The sequence below is a fragment of the Lepidothrix coronata genome, unplaced genomic scaffold, assembly GCF_001604755.1.
Source record: "Lepidothrix coronata isolate B3197 unplaced genomic scaffold, Lepidothrix_coronata-1.0 Scaffold334, whole genome shotgun sequence".
Taxonomy (NCBI): domain Eukaryota; kingdom Metazoa; phylum Chordata; class Aves; order Passeriformes; family Pipridae; genus Lepidothrix; species Lepidothrix coronata.
In genome coordinates this window covers 213,516-236,074 of record NW_016690514.1, presented here as the reverse complement: position 1 = coordinate 236,074, position 22,559 = coordinate 213,516, and the positions used below count along the sequence as shown (strand labels likewise).

The 22,559-nt window shown below is 40.7% G+C and overlaps 1 protein-coding gene across 2 annotated transcripts in view; it reads right to left on the bottom strand.

Annotated features, from left to right (window-relative positions):
• MYO10 (myosin X) overlaps window positions 1-22,559 on the bottom strand; it is a 162,937-nt gene that overhangs the window by 38,641 nt on the left and 101,737 nt on the right. For both annotated transcript variants that reach the window (XM_017838359.1, XM_017838360.1), the window contains 5 exons: window positions 21,434-21,526; window positions 20,609-20,677; window positions 20,347-20,429; window positions 18,734-18,842; window positions 15,858-15,938 (listed from right to left, as the gene is read on the bottom strand). In XM_017838359.1, the coding sequence (XP_017693848.1) occupies window positions 15,858-15,938; window positions 18,734-18,842; window positions 20,347-20,429; window positions 20,609-20,677; window positions 21,434-21,526 (435 nt within the window). The remainder of the gene's footprint in view (window positions 1-15,857; window positions 15,939-18,733; window positions 18,843-20,346; window positions 20,430-20,608; window positions 20,678-21,433; window positions 21,527-22,559) is intronic.

Sequence of the window (22,559 nt, the reverse complement as noted above, 5' to 3'; positions counted from 1 at the left end):
TGTGGAATAGGCATGGGTTTTTAAAGGCACAGGCTTGAACATCAGAGATACTGAAGTTTTCTAAGTGCATATATAGAGCTCTGTAAGTGGTTGCCTAAATTTTCAGCTAAAGTGAGCCCTTGTTGCTTGAATATATTATTCAGGGACTTCATTGAAATGCACAGCAAGTCTCATGAGCTGTTAGTCCCAAAACAGCAACTGCAGGGCCATCCATGTGAGACAGGCAATTAAAAGCATTTGGGAAACAGGGATTTCAGTTTTGAAGCCTTGCTGGCAGGGTCTTAGCACACTGACAGAAGGTGCAACTCGCAGCACGGACCCCAGCTGGAACTTTTCATAAACCCTCCTTTCCACCTCTGAGAAATCTGTTGCCATTTCATCTGAGGTCATCCTCACTAAAGCCTCCAGTCCCTGCAGACTAAACCCCAGTCTGGTCTCATCCTCCCCACACTGTGACCAGTCAGCGGGCTTCTTCTGAAGAAAATCAATTAGGCTCCCTGAGTCACAGACATACCATGAAGAAACATGCAGTGAGGTACTAATTGCAATCACAGCTATCCTTCCTTACCAACTCCATGTCAAGATAGCCAACACCATCATCACACTGTTCGTTACAGTAGTCAAGAAAACTACTGCACACACTACTCCATGTCTGCTGAGGCTGCATACAGATCAAATGCAGATGGTGAAACCCTGACCCTCCATGTCATCAAATAACTTACATGGACTGAGACCTCACTCTTCTTTATTTTTTTTAATTATTTTTAATTTTTCCCTGTACTTTCACTCCTCCACACCAGACTTTTCATCTACACTTTACAAGTTTTTTTTTGTTATTCAACAATTTATTGGCAGGCTGGGCATATAAATACATTGCTATACTTAAAAGCAGTAAATCGTGTTTTAGGATGGTCCCTCTAACATGATTTCTTCAGATAATGGTGCTTGGTATCAAGCATTTATTCCCAGAAGATACGAGTTTCATCAGGGACAGAAAACTAGGATGAAAATACTTGAAAGGAATGTTTAAGATGAATGTCATCTGTCATAGCCAAAGTCTGACTTGGCTGTAAAACCTTGTAACAATCCATTAAGAACCTAATCCTGTGTGTTCCTAATACCTAGTGTACAGTTACTACAAGTAATCTCACACTTGAAACTCTCCAAGAAGCTAGTTCTCACTGAAATGCTAACACAGTATCACTTCAGCAGTACATTCTCAAATAGTATTGCAGATAACTTTGACCCACATTATCACAACTCTCCTTGCTTTCCCTGGTGACACTAAACTGAGCAACCTTTTTTCAGACTATAGCTCCATGCAGGGGAAGAGAGGATACAGGGCTATTGCCTCCTCTTCTCTATTGCAGCTAAGTAGAAAGGAGGAGGTGGAAGAACCTCACTTTCAGCTCATGGGTGGAGGGAGCTAACATTGCGCTCCACAGAGGGACAAGAGAAATCAACTTGTAGAGCACAAGAAGAGTAGAAGAGGATTCCAAATCCAAATCTCACTTTATTCTCTGCTTCAGTCCGGACCACCTTCCTGCTGCTTCTCTAGGTCTCATCAAAACCTATTTCTTTTGGACCCCAAGCCCAAATGCCATTTACATCTTGATATTCTTCTATTCTGAGGCATTGCTTTAAAGAGAATACTTAAAATTCTCTGCTATTTCAGAAGTCAGTTTAGCGATTTGTGGGCTAACCTGTGCTCCTCTGCTGTGAGACTGCTACTGAAATGTGATGTCTGGTTTTGGAGAACAATAAAGGAGATGGCTACACTGGAAACCATTTAGGTTAGAGCCATGAGAATAAAGGTCTGAGTTCAAAAAGGCAGCAAGGAACTTGAATAAAAGCCTTGAAGAGCTCATCAATGAGAAAGCTGAGAGGCCCTGACAATAACTGGGGAGTAGCCACACCAAGAGCATACATTCAACAACAACAACTAATATCCAGCAGATAAAGACATAAAACCCATGAAAATCAAAGATATATCCAAACCAGAAGGCACAAGTTTTTCTCACTGACTGCATTCATTTGAAGAGCTTATCCACGGTGGTGGGACCATCTCAAGCCATCAGGCACTTCAGAGAAAACACAGAATGTCATCCTCCTTCCAGTAGACATTAATGGTTTCCTTACTGTTTGTCACACACCGAGTTAGACTAAAAGATCTAACTAGCCCTCCTTCAGCATGCCATTCATGGAAGAAAATACTACTTTTATTTATTTTAAGAAACTTAATGCTGACTTCTGTAACCTTCATTACTTATGCAAGTATTTCATGGTCCAGCAAGGGCAGACTGGCTCAAATTTTACTGTAGCTGACTGTCCATGAAGACACAGGTTGCAGCACTAAAGACTATCTTAGATTAAAAGTCATTACAAAGCCTTCTCATATTCACCACAAAATAATAAAAATCTCTTCCAAATGATTGGCTCCAATTTTCAAAAATGGGAAAGGCCCTGCAACAATCATGAATCACACCTCTGCAAACTACAAGGTTTAGAATCATAAAAAAGTGTGAGTAGCTGATTTAAGCGCGGAGTGTCCATGTTTGTTGTATGGCCCCATGGAGCAGCAACTTTGTAGCTAAAAGTCAAAATCAGATTCAAGTAACATTAATAAGTTAGTGCTTGACTGCACCCCTTTTTCAATATTGAGGCCACAAGCAGTTTCTCCCTCTCCAAAGCATTTAGCCCCTGCACATGGTTCACTCTCTCTGTGTCCCATAAAAGATGCCTACAAAGCACAAGGTTGACGTAATGCACAGACTTACTCAGTCTGCTCGGTGCTTTCTCAAGCAAGGAAACATTCCAGTGTAATTTCTCCACCGAAAAAATATGTGGTTTCATAAAATTATCTCCTAAGTAGCCCTTTCCCTTCTCCTTCCTGTATCAAGCCTGTTGTTCGAAAGCCATAATGGGAAATCAGCCAGGCTTAAAGAACAGCCAATATCTGTTACGTGTAAATGAGGAATGCCACAGAATATTCAGTCGAACAGCTTTGTGTTGCTAGGACACCGGAGGTCGGACAGCACTGAAAGGGCAGATTATTCCCACCCCAGCACAGGCACAGAGGTTCATTCACAGCAGGGCTGCTGCCTCTGGGCTGCTGCCTGCACAGGCACCACTGCCCAGCCCTCCCCAAGCATCCCTGCCACCCAACTACTCCCTGCACTGCCCCTTGCCAGAGTGGCCAGCAGGCATGCCCCTCTGCACCAGAAATGTCCCATGGTGTTGCACAGGGCTCTCGCTGATTTGGATCATTCCCAAAGGCTTGCTTCGACCTGAGGGAGCCGGGGATACTGTGGGCTGAACAAGAGCTATGCTGCAGTAGACTTGCAGTGCGTGGTCTGGAGATCTCCTTTAGGTATCAGGAACCCCGTAACACTGCATTTAAGACACTTTTTAAGTGTAGAGAGAGGAAGTTCAAGTTTACAGAGGTGATGGGGATCGCTGTGACCAGCACAGATGTCTACATATCTGACAGCAAGATTTGCGTGAAGGTTCAGATAAATGGCCCAGCTCAATCCCACGTAATTGGTACGTTAATTACTACTAAATCTTATATCTCAGCACATCTCGGGTAGTGTCAGTCTAATTTTGGCATTTTTCCTAGAATTTGGTCCTTTGAGCTGCTTTTCATGTATTCCTATACATTTTTACATTATATACTCAGGACTTGGTTTGCAGACCTAACAGACTAGACAAGATAACAAGACTAGCGAAATGTGTGTATGTGTGTGTTTCCAGGGCAGGGGCAGAAAAGGAAGACAGCTGTTTGTTCTTCATTTCACAGAAAAGGGCAATAAATGTACATTCATTTCACAGAAAAAGGCAATAAATATGTTCTCCTTTGGCCGCTTCGTTATAACACAACAGTCCTGTCCCATTCTTCCATTGAGAGTTGCAAATTCTCCTTGAGTTCTTTGATGTTTCGGAGAACCACATCAAAATCAAATTAGGTATTTCTTGTAATTCAGAACTTTCCAGGATAAGTAAAACAAAAAGCCCCTTTACTGATTTCTTCATATTTTATATAAACATGAGATGGAGGAGCTCTGCAGATCACAGCTATCTGTGCTGCCATGGAGGCCACACACAGGGGAGTCAACATCACCTTGGCTAAAACAGCAGGTACTTCCTGTCCTCCTGTGCTTCATGCATTGATACTAACTGCATTGAGTAGAGAAAAAAAAACCTACACTGTCATCTCATTGCAATAGATGATGCATTGGTAAGCATCAATACTTGCAATCAAAGTCACCATATATTTTTCCCTCACAAAAAAAAGTTGCACAAGAGACTTCTTTGTTCCAATTCCTAAACATCTGTGATTTAAGAGTTAACTATAGAGTAAATTAACTTTGCTTTATTAGCATGGTACATGGTTTCCCAAAATGGATGGCAATAAACCTCCTTACCATCAATATGGTAATCAAACTAACTATTAAATGATTAATCTAAACACACATATGTACAGAGAGAGAAAGAATGAATTATAATAGATGGTAACATTACATCAGTGTCTAACTAATTTAACATTCAACCATCTTATGAGTGATTTAATTGTGGTGCCACTATTCATCTCCTCAAAGCCTGCAGAATCCACAGCCAGCGATGCTGGTCAATGGCCCTTTGTTTCACTAAGACTAGTTCCATCTTTACTTAGTTACATGAACCACACATTTGGCTGACTCTATCTATTTTTAAGATGATTGTGCGGAGAAAAGTTCTGCTCTTACTTATGGTCTTACAATCTATTGAATCATATTCAAATAAGAATATGGCTCTTCCTGCTCTAGAAGTGGATTTTTCTTCCCTCTTCCATATTTTCTGATCATGGTGAAAATGGACTGTTGAGATTCCATGATTGGTTAGACGCACTTTCACTACTGCCTTACCAGCACTCTGTTCTCCTGGGACTGGCCAGTAGCATGGAACATGCACCACTGGAAGTAACAGATGTAACAAGTCCTGTCTTCTCAGTGCAGATGACTTGTGACTTTAGGCTGAGTCTGCACTGTAAGGGAGCTGCACATATGCCTCACTCCTCTTCAGAGCTGTGTGACAAAATGCATTGTGGCTCCAGGTTCTCTGTTATGTGCTGGTGAAAGCAGCAGCAAACCAGGAATAACTAAAGCAAAGCATTTACACATGTGATTAGAGCTCATTGAGGCTAATGAAATATACATTCCTGTAAGAACCAGGCTGGTTTGAGATTTGCTATGTTGGGCATGCCAGTGGTCACAGGGGAATAGCAATTTTACATGGCTGAACAGCCATTTCTGCCCTGAGAAATTCCTAGGCTGGCTTAAGTATACAACCCAGCGTAACCCTTAATGTTAGATAGAATTAAGATAGAATCAGCTTTCCTAAGTGAAATTTTTGTTTGACACGTGAATTCTTTTTGAAGCTAATTTAAGTGCTTAAGATAGAATCAGCTTTCCTAAGTGAAATTTTTGTTTGACACGTGAATTCTTTTTGAAGCTAATTTAAATGCTACACCACTTTTAATAAAAATCGTAATTTCTCCCTTTGAAAGACTACTTAATTGATGAGGCTGGTCACTGTTTCTTTTTGGTAAGTATGCACAAATGGCGTGTTTGGGAAGTTGCAGATGGACATACACATCTTTTTCATGCTGAATCTGAGGCAGCCATTCATTTGAGAAAGCCAGCATCACAGAGGATTTGGCATTTATCTGGCTTTCTGAAAGTGGATGTCTTCTCTGAACCCATCTACTTTAAGATTTCTAGATCTACAGAAGTGAGTTTCAAAAATGCAACAATACATCTCATGTAAACAGTGGAAACAGACCCTAGTACTATGAGTTTAGTGACAAACTTGCCTTTCCTACACTAAATATCATGCAATCCTCACAGGTGTGTGCCACAATCCAAGGTGGCAGCAAAAGTAAAAAACTTCCCAGTGTGTCAAATGATTTACATGGTGCAATGGGCTTCTTGGCTCACCAGTAGCTTCACAGACCTAAACAGTGTGTCCCTGCACAGTGCTTGGGACCAAGCAACAAAACAATTATTGCCCACAGAGCCTGAGGAACTGTGGTGCTATCACCTCCCCAGCAAAGCTCCTGTAAGTGATCCCAGCTGCCCAGCTCCCTGTTGCCTGAACAGGGAATACACATCAGGAATGTGGAGAGGAGACAAACTAATAACAGCAACCTCAAACCTCATCATGTGTCAGCCAAAAACTTCCTGTAGTTTAGACTGACTGCTGTCACACAGCTACAGCTCAGATGATGTCCTAAAACATGGACTTTACAGCTACTACGCGCCACTTCATACAACTGGAACCACAACTTGATTTCTAATGACACTGTTCAGAAAGGACTTGCCTTTCTTCTGAGGTTTATAAACTGCCTAAAGCCACCAGAAATGCTAAATTCTGAGTGTAAGACAACAAAAATAAGATGCTTTGATGAGCTTTCAGTATGCATTCCATGTTTAATGTTTCATCTGATGACTTAACACCAGATGTTCTGAAGTGTACTTAGTCCTTACAAATCCATCACAGTGAGGTTTCCCCCCTGAAGTCTTTGCTGCATCCTCTGACTAAATTAAGAAAACATAAACAGTTAAGGAGAAAAAAGTTCAGTAACTCATTCAAGTTCTACTCTTAAACACCACTAACTTCTGCTCTTGACGCAGACTGGGACAGCACTCTGACTTTCACATAATTCCTATCAGTAATCTAGCTGTATTGGAAAAACCATTGTTGTTCTGCTTCCATTTCTGTTACAGGTTGTAAATACATTTTTCTGAATAAGCCAACAAATGAGAAACAAAACAATCTTATCTTTTTTGAAACTGAGCTGGTTTAGTGAAAGAAATACTGAACACATATCATTGATGCGTCACACAACAAAACCAGCTACATTTTGACCTACCACAACTGCTACCATTTGGGGTTTAAAGGGACATATTCTAACATCAGTGAGAGAAGAACAACTACAAGTTATGAGAACCCTGTTTCCTGGTCCCATAGGCACTTTATCAGATCATGCATCCTCCACCTAGATTTGCAAGGCAAATCTAGGATTGCTCTTCTTGAGACCAGAATAAAACTCCCATAGACTTCAGTGATGCAGGATCAAACCCATTCCCTTCATAACAGGTTCTCTCAAGCAATTTTATCCTAATTTTCTACCCTGTGGCTGAATTCTAATGTTTGCAGAGACAAGCACTTTAAGTGGGAAAGCAGGGAGTAAAATGCAGATCCCAGAAGCAAAGAGAACCAGTGGTGAACAGAGCTATTTTACATGCTGTGCTGGGGGGGTTACTTCACTGGGGATGGAAGGGAGAGCTGACACAGCAAACAAAGTAAAAATATACTGCTGTTATGGTATCCTTTCCATTACTACTGCAATAAATTTTTTCCAGGCATTTTCCATTTCCTGTATTTCTATGGCAAAAAATTACTGTTTCAAATGTGCCCCATCAAGTTTCTCCAGTAAAACTACAAAATTAGACTTCTGGATTTTGAAGATATCTCGCTGGATTCCCCCCATTCCAAACACACTCATCCCCAGTATCGCTTTTTTTCACATAATTAACACAAAACTACAGCCATGCCTTATGCCTTAATAAATTACAGGAATACTATAACCCTAAACTTTACATAGCTTGTTTGCCCAAATCTATACCATAGACTGCTGAACAACAGAAAAGATCTTTCTGCAGAAAGCAGCCCATCACTACAACACAGGTCTTCCCCACTCTGCACACACAGCTCTACTTCTGCTGACTTTTTCCCAGCTCTGCAAACAATCACCCCTTTAACTTTCAAACAAAGTGTGATTTATTAAAGCAGACTGCTTGGCAGCAAAGCTCTCCTGGAGCTTGAAAATATGATTAGACCAGTAAATTTAGATCTTTCTTCATAAACTTGATTCTGCATGCATTTACCCTCTTTAAAAGAAAATACAAGTCCAGAAACATTTCCAGTACAGCTTGCTCAGCCAAACTACAAGCACTTTATATTATTTTTCTACAAGTCCACTGCAGCTTCAAGTATGCAAGATTAAAATAATTTAAAAATCTGCATGAATTAAACCCCTTACCTTTTAAGACTTTTTCACCCTTCAGCGTTCATCCATTGTGAAAAACTGAATCTTTAGCAGTTGCAGCTATGTACACACACAGAGACACACACAGAACAGGGCTTTCTTCAACTCACTGGTATTTCAAGTCTTTCATGTGATATCTTTGGCTGTACTTGCTTAATTCATTCCTGCTGCTACTCAAAGGAAGTCAAGCCTAGCGAGGGCTGGCTCTACAGCAATTGCTGAAGATATTCCTGACTAACAGGACACAAGGGCTAATCTCACCTTATAGGCAGCAAGAATGTAAATACATTTCACAGCCAACAAATTCCTAAACCTTAAGAGATAAAATGCACAAAATGCCCTAAGACACAGTTTAGCTAGGAAGGGACTTACGAACCTTAAAGTTTTTGCTAAAGAACAATACTCTATACCCCAGCACTGCTTTTGGAGGTCTGAGGATGTCTATTTATCATGGACTGTGCATGTTCCCTTGGAGTAGTTACCATGAGAACACAGCAAACAGGATTTGAATGTAAATTGCCATCTAGAGATGGGGGACTTTTTTTTTGTAGTTATAGAAGAAAACTTCCAGAGCTTGATGAAGTACACACTTTTTCTGAGCATACATTTGCATGACAATGTTTGCAATTCAAATGCTTGGTAGAATGCACAAGAAGGAAGAAAAGCCAAGTTCTTTGCTCAGTATTTATAAAAAGCAAATACTTCAGACTTGGGATCAGTAGTTGCAGTTTCATGAACGCCTATCCATGTCACACAATCACATATAAAGTAATTCATAAACCTCAAAAAATCCATCAGGTGGCACAACATGCAGAATTATTGCACTGCCTGAAGTCAGCTAGAGGCAGTAAGGTGCTCTGGTGCTGAACAGATCAATTGCTGCAGCAGTGAAAATCTTCCTCACTTCTACATATCACACTGAACTACACAGCAAGTGTCACACATTAAAAATACCCTACCCCCAGGCATTTTATTTTTCCCCAGAATTGTTCTGGTACTTTGCCATTTGGGCCACCTCCTTCCAAGTCCCTCCCAAAGCAGCGTTTGCTGCCCATGTGTCCCTCCATCCTGCTTAGATACTGCCACAGTTACTATCCAAGATCCATAAAATTACTCCTACCATTCATGGAAAGAGTCCTACCAAATGGTACATGCTGCAAAACATGCAAATATCTGTCTGCCTGCACTGCCTGGAGTTTGATGCAACCTTTACAGCAGAGTGTCTGCTCCCTCCCCGGCAGCATCCCATCTCAGCCCTCTATCCCTAGCCTTAAACAGCTCAATTTTAAACTCCTTAACCACGGTCACTGAAAGACAAACCCTAATACACTTAGCAAAGGGTTGCCTCGTCAGCCCTGCTTGGTAAGCAACAAACCTTGATGAAGAAGAAGAACATGCCTGTCTGTGTGACTGCCCGGAGAGTGGAATGACCTACTTCAGCCAAGCAAGCACTCTGAGATGGGGACAAAGGGACAACCCAGTGGCTCCTGGGCAGCATAACCAACAGGCTGCACCACAGGAGTGATGGGAGCAATCTTTCAGAGAGGATACAAAAGACGGGCATGCCTTATATGCAGCACAAAACACTCTGCAGGAATCATCTTGTTCTTTCAGGCAGGGATTCAGATTCACACGTAACATCACTGCTGGCACTCTGTGAGCAGGAGCAATTGCTTTCCTCACACCCACTCTCCTTATCACTTTTACCTAAGGAATCTTCTAGAGCCAGACCTAATTACTCAAGTGATGTGTCAGAAGAGGATGCAGCTGGGACATACTCCACAAATCTTGATTTGAAGCTGTGTAATTCTGCAAAACCCAAGACGACAAGATCCAGGGAGCTGAATTAAGTGGTGCTGGCCAGGCATGATGCCACACCTTCCGACTGCACCTTCCTGATTATGAATCATAAGGCCTTATGAACAAGTAAAAGGGCTAAAGACAAATAGTTCACATTTGGCCCCATGCATTTGCTGACCTGAGAGATCGGGCCAACATGCTATGTTTTCGGGAAATGATTGCACTCCTCCCAAATGATTAGCTGGAGCAGTAGTTCCCTGAGCCTGACCCAAGCTGCCCCAGCAAGCTAAATCTGTGCTCAGAGCCTGTGGCTCTGCTTCCTCCAGAAGAAATGACAGCAGTAATTGGCAGCCAGAAAGCCTTCTTAAAACAAGTATTTATTGAAAACAACTGAGATTAAAGAGACATTTTTAAAACAGGCAATAAGGATCTCTAATATATGAGCTGCTTATACACTGTAAATGAATACTACTAGACCGTAACTTTCTACAGACAGCACCACATATACCCAGCAGCTGTACATGGGTTATATAATCTATTCCCTTTACTTTCAAAGTATGACAGGGTAACTACTACCATGATAAGGCTTTCTATTCCCTTTTTCTTATGGACAGCAAGTCAAATTTACCATGTGATCTGCTAGCTCCTAGCACCAGAGAATACCGCAGCTTTGCTGCAGAAGGGCTACCCCAGGCCTCAGCAACTGAGTAAACCGTAAAGACTTTCCATTTAGGGCATAACACGTTTTAGCTTTTAACTGCTGGGCTCAGCATCCTTAAAACCTCACAGAGGCATCAGCTCCCCAGTTGGGGAAACCCAGGGTCTGTTGCATGACTGAGGTCAGTGTGCAAAGCACATGCTTGGTAAATAACTCCAGTAGGATGTGTGTAGAAGTTTGAAGTCAGACCACTGTATTAAGGATATTTTTTTAAAACAGACTTGTAAAAGTGAGGTTTTCCAGATGCTTAGCAATCCTGTGCTACAGATATAGTAGAATATCCTTGAAGCTCAGAGTCTTCTTCCCTGAATCTTTCAAGGTTATATGTCAGTGCTGTTCTCAATGCAGCACCATTAGACTTGAACTCTCCTTATCCATATTTCTGAAAAAATAAAAAATTAAAATCTCCCTACAAGACAAACTCAGTAATTCATACAGTCAAGTCTCAATATGACAATACTGCAATTCCAGCTTGACAACCAGTTCACATACTGGTTCACTGCACTTGTACCTGCTCCACACCCTGCATACAATCACCCTCGCAGATGGGGTCAAGCTGTACTATCACTGTTCCTTTGCACTGCATTCCTGAGCTGTACTTCTAACTGGTGTTTAGGCTGGTATTATGCTATACTCATATTTGTAATGATTCAGAGCTATTTTAAGAGCACAACTTTAATTCAGGCGCCAAGCAAAATAGGTTTGCATCTTATTTTGCCTTATACAGGACACGCTGCTTGCTATTCCAGGGTGTCTCATGGCCATTAATGACCTATGCCCCAAAGTACACTGCAGGTGCCAACAGCCATACCTTGATCCCTCAAATGGCTCTGTCCCCAGAAGTGATGCTAACAATCTTATTGCCTTCATAAGTATTTTCCCAGAATGAATATGGAGCATGATAGGATTCTAAGCAGCAGTAGGCCTCACAGAATTTAATACAGATGTTTTTTTCTACCAGTCTTCCTTTGAACTGTGAAGTTATTACGAGTTTCATTTTTTCTGTTGCTCCCTGTAGCCCCTACCCTGCAGTAGGTTTACAATACAGGTTTAATTTTGTCTCATTCCTTTACCTGACCTAATTAAATTTTAAGATTAAAGAGAAATTAATATAAAAATCTGCAGAGAAAGAGAATTGCCCCTTCAGAGATCACAAGCTCTGAGACAAGGCAGCTTTTATCTTGACAGTGACAAGACCATCACTACAACAGAGGAATGAGACAGACCATAAATGAGCAGACAGGGAGATGAGTAGAGGCCCTGCAATCCCATTGCCTGGTGGCACACACCAGCAGAAGTTTTCTATAAAAATTAAAAAGTGAAATTCTTGTCTACTTCAAATATTTCATGTGAACTTTAATTAGCCAGGATTTTGTCTATCTAACTCAATTTAGATCTGTAACCAAAGAGAAGTGGAGACACCCATCTACATGCATGAGAGAACAGCCAAGCCTGAACCCGTGGAAGTCTCAAGAACAGGGAATTACAAAAGCAAGCTGTACTAACTGAAGTTTCGAGAGACCAGCACAGATGAGGCCGCGCAGATGCTGGAGCTGGGAGCCACTCACTACACTTATGCCAGTATTATGCCACTCGTGTTTATGCCAATATATTTTCAAGAAATAATCTAAATGGAAAAGGGAACTTGAGAAAGCACTTAAGACAAGCTTCCTGAGGCTGGTTGTTTCTGGGCAACAGGAAAATTTCTGCCTCTGAAAGAGCTTGAATAGGAAGTGCAAGCCTTAAGTTTACTTTTATCAGTCTCCTGAGTGGCACCAAGGCTTAGCAACTTTATTAACAGCAGCAAGCTGGAAGAAACATTCAGCTGATGGCTGTAACAATGGTTGAAGCTTGTTATAAAAAAGTCTTTTTTTCTGTTGGTTTTTTTGTTTGTTTGTGGGTTGGTTTTTGTTTGGTGGTGCTGGTGTTGGTGTCTGTTTTTTAATTTAAGGTACACCAAAAAAACCCAGGAGACAAAGACCAGAAAAGGTAAGGCTGCAGAGAGGAATCATTATTGCACAGAATAGGAGGTAGGAAAGGAAACATGAAACCAAGAAACAGAAAGATGTGTCAAAGTTCAAAAGGATGAAACGAAACATAGTTCTGCCAGCTGCAGTGAAGATAAGGGGAGAGGAGAAAGACCCTTCATTAGCAGAAAAACACTCATTAAGCATACCAAGTGGAAAAGTTTCCATGTTATGGCTAGTTCAGAACAGATTGGAAATTGTGAAAACAGATACCATGATTGTTCAAGGGTCTCCCAAAGATTAATGGGTCCTCTGTCCTTCTGTCTGAGGCCTGCTCGCTGAAATGTTTTGTGACAAAAGGTCACATACTCTGTGCGCTGCCTTTAGGAAATTGCACTAATGAGTGTAGATCCTGCTTTCATATGTAAATGTTCAGTGGTTTACTGCATATGCTGAATTGTTTTTGCTTGCCATTGCAATGTATTTGAAATTAAACTTTTGAAAAATTAAAACAATCAAATAATTACTGTAAATTATCACATCTCTTATCCAACATGAATATACTTTAATGTCTAGAACAGTAGAGAAAGTACTGTCTGCTGAACATTCTGCTTTTTTGAATTTGACTTCCATTTGCTCAACCTCATCCGCCTACAGAATTCAAACATACTTCCAGAGTAAAACAGGTCTCGAGCCTCCCCAGCTCCTCCCCTCCAGAGGATGCTCACCAATAGATCTGTCACCTATTTGTACCCAGTCCAGAGAGAGACGAGTAGATTTAGAGGCTTTGCCCCCAGTAACACAACTTCAGCTCCCCCCTTGATGAATCTCTCTGGTCCAGCTCTCCTTTAATGCTGTGTATTTCAAAAAGCAAGTAAGACACCCCTTTCTTCCACATAACTTGGTATTTGCCAAGCACTGTTTAAGTACTTTTCAAGTGACATTTATCATTCCCTATCACCATCACTGCAGATGGAAAACACAGAGGAAACTGCTCAGTGAAGACCTTTACTTTCTTTCGATCCCAGTTTCTCTGCCTCAGTGGCTCATCTGAATGTTTCAAGCAGTTATGTTTCTAACCAACCCTGCACAGTGAGTCACATACATGGTAATCCCTGGTAGTCCACACACAGCTAACGTGTCTGAGCTGTGCTGGTTCAGAGCTGTGCAAACTGAGTCACCTTCTTTTCCTTTGTCTGACTGAAAAGAAGCAACATGTTGTATGAGAGGATAAAATATAAAATCCTTATTGTGATGTGCATCTACAGAATCCAGCACAGGTACCTGCATCACAGCAGAAGGAGCAACAACATCACAAGATTGGCACTTCAAATCACTATGTCTGTATGACATGGAGTGGGGAACAGAGAACAGGGTACAGCTGGCAAAACTTACAACACTGAATCCCAAAAATGCATTTTGATAACACTTCCCTGATTTAAGAATGCCATTGACAAGCACTGAAAGCATGTCTTTCCTTCTCATTTTCTGTCAAGTCTTCTACTGAATCAGCTACAACAGAGAAACCGTGTGACACCTGACTCTTGTTCTTCTTATTTGGTAAAGCCATTGAATCAAGTCAAATTTGCAATCAAATTAAAGCAAATGGAAAACAAGGACAATCGTTTTTGTGTAAGATTTCAGTGAGACTTTACATGTACATTTAAAGGGATTGTGTACAGAAATCTCTCAATCTGTTCCAGCATGCACTCCTGCAATTAGATGTGGTTCCCTGAGACTGAGGCTTTCTCAAGCTCCTTCTCCTTGCACAGCAGCTAATTCTGTGAGAACTTTGTTTTAATGGTAGTAAAATATATGCGCAGGTACAGTAACAGATGCCAAATTTGTCAGTGATGGAGCATTCTACTGGGAAAAGACTGGAAGAACAAAGAACATAGGAATGGGAACTCAGTGTTTTCCTTGCCATGGAAATGCAAGAAGTGCCTGGTTCTTGCATCAATCATGGCAAATCCTTGTGACTTTGGTACTGTGATGAGCCTTACTCAGGTACAAAAGGACAAATAAGGAAAATGTGTGAGTTAGTTACTAAAATTCTTCTTACATTCCAGTGGTAGAAGGCGGGCTTTATAAGCGTCATGTGGCTTCCAGGCAGAAACAGGAGCAGGGAAGCAAACAAGCTTTTCAAAACTGCCCTCCTTACACAATTAGGGATTTGCTACATACATAGGCTCAAAAACCCCAGCTATTGGCCCAGGTGCCATCATCCATGTGGGTTCAGCTGCCTGGTGGCTGCACACCTCAGCACCAAACACTTCAACATGCAGAAAGCAGTTCTTATTTGCTTCCAGGCTGCTCCCTCTTGCTAAGGTGCCACAAATCTGCGTGTTATTTGACACATCACGAGTAGCAGTGCAAAAGTAGAGTTAGCAACTGAAAACATGTAAAGTCAAGGATGTACTGTCCAGATAACACAAAAACCTGCAATGAAATCTGCAGGTTTGACTTGTTAGTATCCTGATTAACCAGACATCCCAGAAAAATGTAACAAGTAAATATGGATTTATAGCAAAGTCACTTATGAATTGCCATGTGAAAACCGTAAATCAGATTTGTTAGCACCTCTGCCTGTTGCATTTTTGACCTAAGCAGACCATAGCTGAATAACAGTCTATAAAGCCAAAAACAGATGTGCAAAACCCTAGGATATCAGAACCAGGCTAACAATATTAATTTCAACGACTGCTTTATCATTACCACATCATTTCTAGAGAGCACTCCAACATATTTAGAAAAGTCTTGACATTGTCTTTCATTATCTGTAACCCAAAAGACAAATCAATATTGTAAGCCTTAGTCTCCAAGCCTGTTTTAAAAACAAAATTCTGTAACAGAACAAAACAGCCAGCATGTACAGACTGGGTGTCTTCATAAATTGAAACAGTAAGAGTCTGATGACAGAGTCAGTTATTCACACTGGTTTTGCTATATGCACATGAATCACTGCCTCTAGTGATTTAAACCAAACTTTGCAGTTTTGGTATTTTCTTCCTAAAAAGGCTCTCACAGACTTGTCACATGAGCAGTGCAGCCTTCTACCTTCCTTTTATAACCATCCTTAAAGCCACTCATTTACCAAAGTTGTGAGCAATGACTATTAAAAAATCAAAAGACTTTCCCAGTGCCTTCCACTTGCAGAGTCTTCTACAAAGTCAGTGAAGAATGATAGATACTCTATGCTTCACACAGTGGTACATAACCAGACAGGCAGACAAAGATCAGGCCTGAGACATAGAGAAAAGACAGAAACTATTTAAAATCTTACCTTCTGCACATTGGGTTTGATGCACCGAACAAAGAATGGATTTGAAGAACTCAGCGTTGCCATTAAAGAATGAAGTGATTCCTAAAACACAGGTAGAAAGAAGAGCACTTCACAAGCTGGATTTTTGTACAAACAACATACCCTGGACAAGAGCTCTTGCAGCTCAGCACTGCAGACAGCATCTAACTGCAACACCTAGTGGTACACACCAGAAGTTACTGCACCATGTAAGCTCTTGCTTCCAAACATATGGGATCAATACATGCATGTTCATTTCTTCCACTGTCTCTTCTGATCAAAACTGTCATCACTGTTTTACAGTGAACATGATTCACAGACTGATGTGAAGAAAACTGTATGGAAACACCAAACTGGAAATTTGCTGTTTCAGGGATCTTTCAAATGACTGCTTAAGACTTAGGATCAACATTCCCAAACTGCTAAACATGGGCAGGTCAAAAGGAAGGATAAGGGGTTTAAGGTAAAAACCCACAAAACTAGATTTCCTCTTTTCGTTTCAACTCTCCTATGCCCACTCACTTTCCATTTCCCCTGAAGAAAACAGGATTTTTCCTAGTTTTAGAACTCTGAATGATTCAATACACATTAGACTACACATTAGTCTGAACCTCAGCCTGGAGATAAAAATCACAAAAATCCCTCAGTCCTTTTATGATTATTACTTTAATTACACATCCGCCCCTTTCCCTCCTGAGCCATCATTCCATATCTTATTCCAACTTGCCTCATTCTGTATCATTAAGTATGATGAACCATTTTAAACTGAGGTCTTGCATTTACTTTGCAGAGATACAAATGACTGTACAGGAGAGGAACCCAGGCTCTGAAGAGTCCAGAAAATTAGCAAATGGTAATGTTTCAACCCTCAAAGGTGGTACTTTGAGCCAGGCAGCAGAGGGAATACAGAGCGGGCTGCCTAGGAGACAGAAAATCCACCTTTTAAAGGAGTAACACTGTGCATCCTGCCATATGTCTTGGAGCAAAACTGCCAATGTCAGTCTGTTATAACAAATTCTTGCTTTAATCTGCACACCAAGGACTTACTTGATAATTAAACATGCAGTGATAAAGGCAACAAGCAGAGTTAAGGCTGTGCACAGGAGCTGGTGCAGAGCAAAGGGAGCAAACAGTGAAATGACTGGGAATATAAATGATAGGTCTTTGCTTCGTTTGTCTTTGCTAGCCTACAGACCAGGAATAGGGCAGCAAACATTAAACAGCTAGAACATATAAACCCAAATATTTTTGTGTAAAGAAAAATATTTACAGCTTTAAAAAGTATAGGCTTAATCTGCATTTAATCTGTGTGAACATTACATCTATGGACAACTAAGCCAGTTCTCTCAAACCAGGCTCCTGCTTGCAGAGATTGGAAAAGTTGCTCAGTCTAAACAAAAATGATTTAAACTATTTTCACCTTCACTTGTGGTACAGACAGTCAGATTCTGCACAGTGCTGCAAACCTCTAAATCACTGTCAGGTGACAACCTGACTAATCTAATTTGAAGTTTGCCCTGTTCTAATCAACAGGCTGAAACAGATGGTATCTAAACTCAGCCATTCTGCGTGCACCCCAAGGCCTGCATTAGGCAGGTCATCAAATGAAGAGAAGAGTCAACCAACCTATCATGAGAATAAAACTGTGAAGGCGAAGTTCTTATCTTCAGTTGAAATAAAATGGACTAATCCCTGTAAGGCTTTAAAACATGCAAAAACCACCCAACCTAATTCTTTGGGGAAGGTATGATGTGAAGGTCAACCTCTTGTAAAGCAGCCCAGCTGGTTAATGGTCAGTTACTACAGCTTCAGATAAGAGGCAATTATGTTTTGATTTCATGTTTTATCACCCTTATGTTGTCCAGGGGCCCTGACAGAGAACAGAAAGAACACTAAATTTTATTTTATCTTGCCAAGTGGGTGCAAAAATACGGTCAACTTCTGTAAGGTAACATCTTAAAAGTCTACTTTGCATGTAATACAAATGACCAAGCAGAAACAGTACCTTCTGCTATTCCACAGAACTAGTAAATAATACCATCTCACCATAAGAAGTGGGTAGTGTCTGAGCTGAGTTATGGTAGCACAGAACAAGCTGTCCAGAAAATACAACATTAGGGTTTTTTAATAAAAGGCATTGTCTGTGCCCCATCATACATGTCTTGCTGTTCTGTCCAACACTTAGAAATAGTCTACTAGGATAAAATCTACCCTTAAGGGGTTTGAGTCTGCTCTTTCTTAAAAAAAAAAGTGAATGAACTGTGCAAATGCGTATTAATTCAAACAAAATGAAAGAAAACTAATCCAGACTTGTACTCATGTAATTTAGAAAATGTTTTGTGCCAATCCTTCTCTTTTAAATAATTTGCAGATAGACTTTATGCTAGATTTCAATTTGGTGCCATTTTTGATGGGAGGCTATAAAGCCTCATAAAAAGGTGTTTAACAAAAATGCCTTCCAAACTTTAAGTTAAGGCAAGGCAACACCTTAATGAGGTATTTATTCAGCACTTGTTTTCTTAGTATACAGACATTGCTGTAAGGCTTTGTGGGATTTTGTGGCTGGATTTAGATTGTAAGGAAAAACCAGGACAGGAGAGACCAACTTCATAGATGAGCTTTAAAGTAAGGACGAGTAAGCAAGTGGGGAATGCAACGGGAGTTTTGTGTGGATGGTGTGATGCAAAGGTTAGTGTCTACTCAAAGCCGATCAGTTGATTAGCAAGGGCACTTTCATAGAAGAGCCACCAATGTTTTCACGTGTAAGTTTTCTCTGTTTCAATATGCACCCGTTCTTTACTGACCAGGGTTTATCTATCACTGATTAGCTACAGAGCAGAGACAACATATTAACTAACCTTGAACTGGAGACTGACTGTGGGTTTTCGGTGCTTGCTTCCACATTTAAGAGTGTCTTGATTGTTGCGACTTGAAACATGTTCAAATAGATCATAGATGAAATCAAGACTGAAATGGGAAAGAAAAAGAATATTTCTAAAGTGTATCTTAAGAGACTATGAGGTTCAACACTGTAGAATGCAAAGAAAGCATTGTCCCTTAGAAAGTAGCTCCTCCATCGAAAACACTCTTATTGATTTTCTCCATAGTCCTTAATAAACAATAGATTTTTCTTTTGCAGAATTTATGCAGGGGAGAAAATAAAAACAAAACAAGGAGGTTCTTTCTTCTTCACTCCAAACACATCATTAGGGAACTGAAGTGTGAAGTCCTAGAGGCCTTACTGCATTTTACTCCACTCACTCAACTGAAACTCCAGCTGACTGTAACCGGAACTGTACCTGCACAAAGACTTAAAAAAGAAGACTTTCAGCTTGTTTAGGGCCATAACACAAAATAGCCATCCACATAAGCCTCACTTTCAGATACCAGCTGTGCCTGCTGTTTTCTACTCTATCAGTTGGGTGCTCTCCTCTCACTGTTTCTACAGAAACACTGACATTTTAATTTGAACTCTGCACAGATGTTGGTGCAAAGGCAAAACCAGGCCCAGCAGCTTTAACTCATCTATTCCTTTTACCTACATACTTAAATTGACAGATGTTATATCAGATATGTCTAAAACCAGAACAAACAACACAGAGAGGTAAATGCTTATTAACAGTTTCCCCTGCACAGAAGGGCTTAAGGGATTTACAAACAAGCAATTGGCACAGCAAGGCAGGATGACTGAATGGGATAGGTGAGGGCAGCAGCTAAGACAGCAACACCTGGGCTCAGCTGCCTCCTCTTCTGCCACTCCTCTGCATGTCCTGGAGCCTCAACCATACACCTACAAAAAGGGACATGGTACCACTACGGCTCACAGAGTACAAGGACCCTAAGACCTTACAGAGAATGACAGCAGACATGCAGGTACCAAAGTCATCCACGCTCAAACTTTCAGCAACATAAATCTTTATAGTAACTCTCCCTTTGAAGCAATTACTATATGGCAGTTTGCACTGTGGTAGGTCTCCGACACTAAGTGTTCATCCAAATTAGGGAATGCCCAAAATACAAGCAAAGCCAGATGTATGTGAAGTAAAAAACCACACACGCACATTGCCTATGAGGCACCTTGAAACTGTTAAAAACCATCACCAGCTTCCAGCATCCTTACTCATCACAGAATAGCAAGAACCTGTGAAGAACCCCTGGACTGAACAGTGACAAGGTACTCTACAATGTAGGTAAACCCGACTTTGTGAGAACTGATTACAGTCAGATCTGCTTACAGGCAACTCTGATACGCTCATTTGTATGATATAATATGATACAATATGGTCATATCACTTCTATGATATGCTCATTTCTATTTCATTCTATGCTCATTTCAACTCTGTCAAGGTCTGATGCTATGCAATATCTAACATATTCAAACTCAAGCAGAATTAGGTTATAAATCCTGGCAGAATTAGCCGATGTAACACCCCTTAATATCATGTCCTTAACAAAAATCACAGAAACGTACCTGCTTTCACGAAGTAAATTCAAGAGATCATCTCTGAAAGTATCCCTGTTCTTCTCCAAGATCCCCCTGACATCATACTGGACCTAGAAGGAAAAAGAGCTGGTTCAAACAACAAGCCAAACAGTCAGGCACCTCTCACAAGAGCAGTACTGCAAGAAGTGCTGAGGGAACAGAGTGCTTCGGTTAATTTTGAGCACCCTCGGGGTAAAATTAAGCTAATGAAAATTCTGCTTGGAAAAATTTCAGCAAATAAAGGAATTACCTCCCCAGCGTAGTGCTTCACTCCAAAGTTGTGAACGGCAACTCTCGGCTTTACATAAAAAGGATTGTTCTAAATGGAGGGGGAGAAAAAGAGAAAAATATTTGGGGGGGGTGTCAGGGAATGGAATGATACAAAGGTTCACATTATCCTCTCAACCCGTACTAAACAAACCATTGTCTTCCAGTAAACTTCCCAGAAGATTAGTGCTCCAAAAGCAAACAAGCAACTTACAATGATAATAGGATTTGTTAGTCTGGGTTGCTTCAAGTGCAGCAATAACAGATTTATAGTATATAAGACGGCATTATACTAAACCTGAACCCATCTGGCAGAACCACCTATTAAAGGCACTTTGAAAGAGAAGACTATGTCTTGAAGGCAGTTATGAAAATTAGTGGATATGCTTGCATCCCAGAAATTCTCAGAAATAATTCTAGGATCACAAATAAAGGTAACACTAATCTGCACAGAGGAAACAGCAAACTTTCAGTAAATGACATCAAGGTGAATGCCTCATTAAAACAAGGGAAATTGAAGATCTACATAGTCTGAGCTACTGCAGGTTGACAGAGCTCCAATTAAGAGTAGAATTTGACTTATTTACCATGACAGAAACCTTTAACTGCACAGTAACAAGGATATGTTCTTCAGGTAACTTCAGGGAACTGAGTCTTGACAGCAAATTATATGGATTGCCATGGAAGGAGAATTATATATGAAAAAGCCTCTAAAACTATGCATGCATATATTTGAACCATGAATTTCTACAGAAGCAAAGAGATCCTCCATAATTTGCAGAGAAAACATCAGTGAAACACCACATACAGCATGCTGGGCATTCAACTTCTCCAGTAAGGTGGAGTCAGTAGCTTGAGGAAAATGGCTCTCCTCATTGATAAGTGCCAGTAGTCCCAGTTTCTAGAACAGTAAGAAGATACAGAAAATGAATTAGTGCACAGATGGATAAAGATGTTGTACCCAGTTTGGAAAAATCACAAGGTCCTTGAAGTTGCTGTGTGCAGAGAGGTGTAAAACCACCCATACACAACTGAAACCCCACTCTCGTAGATGACTGCAATCCTATTTTTCTGGTAACAATGCTTTTGAAATATAGAGCATATGATCCATGGGCAAAATAAAGAAAAACAATCTACGGGAAGAATCAACAGTTCTCCTGATTTAAGTAGTTTTTTGATGCATACAATGACATTGTCTCAGAATATATCTCCAGCCTCCAAGATTTCCAGTGATCAGGAGTCTGAGTAAAGAAGCCTTTCAAAAAGTCCTCTTCCATTAAATTATCTGCTTAGTTGTTGAACCGATGCAAATGTTTAGCACCCACAGTGCCCAAGGGCAGAGCAAAAGATATACAGTTTAACTACATGCTGTGTGAAACACCACCTCCCTTTGCTTTGCATATGCCTCTGTGTCATTTCCTTTGATGTTCCCTACTTAAGGGGTGCTAAACAAAGCAAGATACCCTGCAGTTAATTAATGTGTCCAGCAAGCTTCAGGCTGATACAGCCTCTCAGAAAAACATGGATCTCCAGGAGTACATTTTAATAAGCCACTTCCCATGGGTCCAGAGCAGCTCGTGACAAACCACATCGCCCCGACTGCAGTCACATCCAGGATGTGATCCAGCTGGATCCCCTGCCTACTGCCATTCGTTTCTGTGGCCATCTGAACTCTTGCAGCCACACACCCTGCTACGGAGATAAACTCATGCAGCTCACCTGTATTGGTGGCAGAAGTGAACATGGATCAAATGATTCTTTTTAATCATGTGCAAATATTGCTTTTGTATACAATCACACACTGAGAAAAGTTGCAAAAACACATATAGTGAGCTTACAATATAATCTGTACTTGATACTTGAAAATGACCTGATTAAAAGTTTGCTATTTAAACATGCAAGATGCACCATTCTCTTAACTTGTTCTTTGTGTT